General features: G+C 51.5%; 1 protein-coding gene across 1 annotated transcript in view; it reads left to right on the top strand.

Annotated features, from left to right (window-relative positions):
- The window catches only part of LOC128272034 (uncharacterized), a 21,437-nt gene extending 15,763 nt beyond the window's left edge, over positions 1-5,674 (top strand). The window contains 3 exon segments of the mRNA XM_053009746.1: positions 1,023-1,650; positions 1,724-2,556; positions 2,627-5,674. Of these exon segments, the coding sequence (XP_052865706.1) occupies positions 1,023-1,650; positions 1,724-2,556; positions 2,627-4,756 (3,591 nt within the window). The 3' untranslated portion in view covers positions 4,757-5,674.
- The last annotated feature ends 1,207 nt before the right edge of the window (positions 5,675-6,881 follow it).

The following is a 6,881-nucleotide window of genomic DNA, read 5'->3' as shown; positions in this document are numbered from 1 at the left end:
TGGAAACAAAGTTATTTTAAATTTTCGACGACAAATGAATCATCTCGCAGTATCGCGCAGAAAACCCTGAACCTGCTGAATGGTATGCGCTAACATTTGTGATCGAAAAGGTGAAATATGCTGTGTTTTAACATGGTTTGTGACTGGTTGGTTAGTTATGCTGAAGTTATGGTTTAGAAATTCAATAAAAATCACAATCCATTAAGTTGTAAAATCTATGAATCAGGTTAAAACTATTATCTGTTCAATTCACACCCCAAAACGCAACATTGCAGCATTAAATTGGGCAGCTACGGCTTCGATGTTTATCAATGGGCAGAAATTATTCCGTTCCGATAATCAGCAAATGTCTATTCGATGCGCTTTCGGAAGCTGGTTACGGCATCTAAGGGCCCGATAGTGCTTCCGGTTCGTATCGCTTTCATGCACCATAAAAAGTGTGAATAATTGCACGGGTCTATGCTTTCTTCCCATATTTGAGTGATTCTTCGTGCTGTGTGTTGCGACACGAGGTGTGGTTAGTTAGATTAATGATAAATTTTATCGATTTCTCTAAAGTTACTTACAGTCGTGCTTGTGAAGTTACGGGACTCGGGACGTCCTTTGTAGTCACTCAAATTTTCTCCGAACTAGAAGCAAGTGCTTCACCCAACGGAAGTTAGAAAAGCAAAAGCAAACGCCTCGAGTGTCACACAATTCGCCAGTTTATGACGCTGACATCGGGTCGGGTAGAAAATAAAATTTGGAGCACGAACACGTTTAATCCAGCATAATCTTCTTTGGCGGCAAATGGGCAATAAATATGCAAATGGGAGTAGTAAACGGGCAGCTAGAGACTAGAAAAACAAAGTTCTTCTCGGATAAAGAAAGAGAAATGAAAAAAGTTTTTCTCTTCAATCACCACGAGGACGTGCCAAGCGCTGGCCGCGAGGACACTATTTCATTTAATTTTTATGTCCCTCTAGAGCTAAACGCTTCTCTTTCTGTCTGTTTCTTCCCGGTATTCTCGGCACCACCACCAGACGACGGAAGTGTCCTGGCAACCGATGGCGAATGGCGCTGAAAGTGGCTTAACGTCGGAAGTTAACACCACCCGAGCGTCACCGACCGCCACCGGCGGGGATGGGGCAAAAGCATCGACTTTGGCGGATCATCCGGGGGCGATGGCAGAACAACGGCGCAAAAGCAGCCCCGAGGAGCTGCTGCAACGGCTGGGTGATGGTCAGGTGCGGAGCAAACAGCAACGACCCTGTGCCGGTGGGCTGGAGAATGCCGTCATCGGGCGGAAGGCCCATCTGAAGCTAGTCAGCCAGGAGCTGGAGTGGGAACGCAAGTTTCGCGACGATCAACTGTCCCGCATCCTGAAGGCGCTGATCTGCTTCGAGAATCGGCTGAAGAGCGAACAGACCCGCATCAGGCAGCAGCTGTACGAGAAGGATGACGTTATCAATCGGCAAAACTGTACCATAAATCGTATGAAGCGGAAGCTGGCCGCCGACGAGACGGGCGGGCCGGGTGATGAGGACGGTGATGAGGTGACTCAGCTGTGTCCAAAGTGTCGCAAAAACTACTACCGTCTAGACTGTCGGACGAGGGGGACGCAGACCTTCGAGTACTGTCGTGACGATGGAGCGGAAAGTGTAAATACGGGTAAGAGAGAGGTCGAGCCGAAATCCGGGTGTGCCGTTAGGTGCTAATAACATTGTCTGCGTTTATTTTTTAGAAAACTTGTCCCTGAACAGCGTGGAGTACGCGTCGTCGAGCGAGGAACAGGAGTCGTCGCTGTACGTCCGGGCGAATTCGTTCAAGGATGCGCGCCGTAGCCGGAAGTACACCAGTAAACGGTCCTACCAGGGCTATCCGAACCGCGGAGCATCGAGGGCCTGTAGCTTCAAGAGCAACGCATCCGGTCCGGCTAGTGCCGGCGGAACGCTGACGAGGCTGACGGAACGGAACGAGCGAGTCGGAAGTCCTGTGCGTTTCGATGAGTTCCGCAAGCGGGAGCGGGAAGACGACGAGGGGCAGACGGAGGAGACGGAGTGTGGCCACGAGGCGTATGTCAACATTGAGCCGGGCGGCCAAGCAGTGCCGAAAATCGTGATCTACGAAAATTACGAGAGCGACAAGGAGAACAAACGGTTGGACCAGAACCGGCGCGCGTCGGAGTGTGACTCCAACAACTACGACAATGTGGAACCGTACTCAAACCGTATTGACAATCTGCACGGCATCCAGCACCGGAATGGTGGCCTGGAGAGCCGGTTCGGTCACGGCTTCCGGAAGCAGTCGCACGGAGGGGATGACGGCAGAGCGGACACGAACAGTGAGCAGGAGATGGAGCTGGACGATGGGACCATTTTCTACGAGGCCAACACGAGCGGTGGCAGTGTCGTCGGCAATCAGCAGAAGTACACCGAGGGCATGGAGATGAAGCAGACGATCGAAACGAACGACGATTGGTATGCGAGTGCGAGCGATATGGAGGACTCGGATACGGCCCTCGGCAAACCGTACAGCAATGCGGCCGTCAATCCGGTGCTGGAGTGTGTCAATCAGGTAAGCGTCGCAAGCGCCACTTTTGAGTGTACAAAAATTGACCAAATTGCCTTTCCATTGATCCGGACAGATTCTGCTTCAACAATCGATGGATGGTTTCGGAGACAGTAACGGTAAAGACAAGGACACGCCCGGCGGCGACTCGGCGACTAACGACGAAGAGTTGTACATTGGAGCACAGGACTCGGCCCCCACCAAGAACCAGCAGCCACCGGCCGCAAAAGAGCCACCGACACAAACCACCGTGCGCTCGAAACGGGTTCACTTTTCTACCCAGAACAGCATGGTTCAGGTACCACGGATATCACTGCAATCGTGCTCCCGAACCAGCCCGAGCAGCAAGGAGGATAAGATGTCACCGACCTACGATATCCAGAGTATCTATAGCAACGAGTACGAACCGATTGGCTCGGAGCACAACTCATATTCCAATTACTACGTCGACATGGAGTCGAAACTCGGTTCGGAGGATCGCGAGCGTGAACTGTCGCTGGCCGAAAAACGCAAAACCCCTCCGGCGTTGCCACCGAAACCTGCCAATCTGCTGAAGCTACAGCAACTCTCGAAGAACAACCAGCAACGCCAGCAAGTCTCGATGGCTCCGAAGGGGTCGTCGCCCACGGTGGCCCACAGTGATATTGCCGAGTCCGAACCGGACTATTGCTCGATCAGCGAGATCCAGGAGTCGGTAAAATGCGTCCAGATTGTGGCGGAAATACACAAGGATGCATGCGAGGACGATTACTCGATCGTGGATGAGGAGGAGACCGGTGACAGCAGCACTGGAAAGGCGCTGGAGCTCTTGGAAGAATCGTTCGCCGACGTACCGAAGCTACCGAACGTGGCGGAGATTGTTCCGCCGGTTAAGAAGACGGTTGAGCCGCTGAACAAGTTCATCAGCCAGGACAACTACATCACCAAATCGATCAGTGGCAGCAGCGCAGGTGGTAGCCCCACGAAGGTCACGTCCGGCAATGGCGGTGGAGGCGGAGTGGGAACCAATGTCCCGATTATTTTGACGACACCGAGCAAGAAAGATGGCGAATTCCACGAACAGCTGTCGGAGATTATAGCGGAAATCAACAAACAGTCACCGGCCATCCGGAACGCTTCGAAGAAGCAGGTCCCGGTGAAGGAGCTCAGTCCCGCTGGGTCAACATCGGTCTCGTTTCGTGGCGTGGCTACGCAGATACCGGGTGTAACATTTCAGTCGAAGCTGAAGCCCGTCGACAAGCTGAGCTTCCTGTCGAAGGCCAGCAGCGGAGCGGGAACGCGATCGAGTCTGACGCTCACTCCCAAGCTCAACATTGGTCGACCGGCGGCCATCAAACCACCGATGCTGAAATCGTCCCTCTCGCAGAAAGCCCTCTCGAGTACGAACCTGACGCTGTTGAGTCCCTTCGGTAGTCCCTCGAAATCGTCCGTTTCCTACATTCCCAACCTGAAGCCCTCATCTTTGGCGAACGGTTCACCGGTAAAGACTGCGACGCCACTGAAGAAAACAAGTGGCACGTCGTCGACTGGTGGTCCCGGGATGACCGTGACCACGGCCACCGCACCACCACCAGTAATCATCGCCGAGGACAGCAAATTACCCATTCAAGCAGAATTTGATTGGTATAATTTGGATGCCGAGTACGGCAAGTCCACCAACCAGCCGGACGTTATTGTCGAAGCGGACACAAGTTCTAATCCCGAACAGGAGTCCCCGTGCGGCAGCGAGACGGCGGATGGAAAGCGGGCCAATAGTACACCGGGTGATGGTGGCGAAAAGTGTCCCACCAAAATGGACGAAATGCACTCCGTGGCTGAGAATGGCAACGAGCACCAGGAGGAGGAGATGGAGAACGCGCTGGAGTACAACCTGGACGAGGAGTACAAGAGTGTCACCCCGATCGTGCCACCCCCCGACATCATCCAGAAAGCGGTAGTCGCACCGGTGACGCCACCGAAAAATGGGAAAATTCCCTACAACAGCCTCTCGTTCAAGGAGTTGATGCAGCTCAACGAAACTCCCAAAGTCGGGGCCGAAAAAGCTAAAGCGAAGAGCGGCCACGGAACAGCGGCGGCCGCAGGACCCACCGAAAGTGGACCAGGAACCGGAAACTACGAGCACTTTCTCGACGATTCCGGCCTGTGCTCGAAACCGATCATTCTGCCCCGGAAGAAGCGCGTCTACTACTCCGGGCCGTTTGTGTGAATGCGCAGTCCGATTTCTAAGTTTAACAGGGATACATTCCTCTGATGTTAGCGACCCTTTAGTGAGACAGTACCGGGGTCCTTGCCCAAAAAACTGCCCCCAGTGAGTAATTAGTGAAACCTAATCTTCAACTACTACGTCTCGCCGTTTGGGTGCGTCGCAATTGCAATTCGTGTTCGATTCTGGATGATTCGATCATTTCCCTTTTCCCGTCGAGAAAAGGTTTCAAAACTTTGATCGAAAACGAATCGAACTCTTACCCTGATTGCGGAACGTGCGAACAAGAAAAAAAGAAGAAAAGAACCGGGATGAAAATGCAATTAAGAAATCCGCTTTCGCCATCGCCATTCACTTAGTAAATCCGATCGAAAATCCATGTCACGTCGGCGTCTGTCATTTCGTAATCGCATTGGGAATTAATTAGATCAGCGTTCCCGCGTCCGTCCCCAGGCGTTGGCCTTCAGCGAACATTGCTGGCGTAATTCGCGGCGAACATTGAGCGGTACAATAGGCAGTTCGACAATAAACTATGCTAATTGCCGGCCTTCCCACCAAATAAAGAATGGCGGACAGGGAACCGCGTACGTGATTGATGTACGAATTGCGACATAATTGATTTGAAACCGCTACTAAAGTGACACGACTGCATAGGGAAAAGGATGCCAATGGCCCAGTTGAAGTTTGTTTGGGTGCCGCACGTCCACAGCATGGCACCGCACAATATGTAGGCCGCACTTGCGATCCAGCGATCACGCATCCCGCAGAAATGGCATAGGACCTTAGTGCAAATGGTAGAGTAGAGTTAGTGACCCACCCGCGACTGCGGCTTTCGTACGCGAAGCTCTATCGTATCGTTAGGATAAGATTGGTGTAAAGCGTTACTGTTCAACCGCAAAAGCGACCCTTATGAATTGAAAATAAACCTAGCAGAGGAGCATTATTTATTGGCAAAGTTGAAGAAAGGGTGTCTTAGCTTTGATTTGAGTAAATCCGAAAGTACGGCAGACGTTGGGGAAACAACGCAATAGCTGTTCCGATGTCTCCGGCTGCGCAACAGTATTTTTTTAGTTGCCTTGCCTTCGAAGCACTATGGAACTAACATGCCCATTTGTAATTGTGAAAGGTTTAATTAATTAACAGTCCTCACTCTCGCGCGCTGCGTACCATCACTTTCTCATTTATCACCCGCCACGGGTCACACGTTTGAGTGATACCATTTTAATCACCCTGATCGGCCACTACCCACCGAGATGGGAAGTTGATTAGCAGACAATCGTTTAGCTAGAAAACGGATTACGCTACACGTTGTTGTGGTTTCGGTGCGGAGCAAAAAAATTCGCGCGGAAAAGTTTATGCACCCGCAGAATGGTCCGCGGCTGCAGCTCTTGCATCCGATTATGCTGCTCTTCCAGATTAATTATGCATTCCGTGCGGTCGGTGCGGTGCGGAAGAAGTGCGCATTGTGTGGTGATACTGTGCAAATGTTGGCTTTTGTTGTTGCCCTTCGACTTTCTTTTCCCCCGTTGCAACGCGACTGACAAGTTTGAGATTACTTTGCGGCGTTTTTTTCCTTCCATTTCTGCCAAGGTACGAGGTGCTTTGCACGCGTTTCCGCAACCGGCAAACGTTGGGCTGGATGGTTCATGATTTAAATTCGTATAAATCATAACTCTGTGCGCGCTAATTGTGGCAAAGTCGTAAGTAAGTTGTGAAAAGTGAAAGTCCCTGGGATGCGTTACCAGGAAAAAAAACATAAAGCCGTGAGTGAATGGAAGAGAAGCCCCAACAAATTAATGAGCAACATTAAATGCAGTGTGTGCAGCATTGTTTGTAATCGGGTGCAATTTACAATGGCAGCAGCAGCAGCATCAGCAACAGAACGGTGCGTGCAGCAGTGGCGATGAAGGCCAATAGAACACAAAAAACCACACCTAGAACACCGGAGCATGATGGTGCACCTGAATCGCTACTAATGCTCCACGGTACGGTTCCAGCATCCTGGCTAAAGAGCAGCGGTTAAATGGCGCAAACCCGAACGGTTATGGAAGCCTGAGCGCGGCCCTGCATGCTGCGAATAGATAGAGTTTTCCGTAATGGGATGTATCATTAAATGCAGGGTGCGTTG

The sequence above is a fragment of the Anopheles cruzii genome, chromosome 3, assembly GCF_943734635.1.
Source record: "Anopheles cruzii chromosome 3, idAnoCruzAS_RS32_06, whole genome shotgun sequence".
NCBI lineage: Eukaryota > Metazoa > Arthropoda > Insecta > Diptera > Culicidae > Anopheles > Anopheles cruzii.
This window is presented reverse-complemented; position numbering and strand designations above follow the sequence as displayed.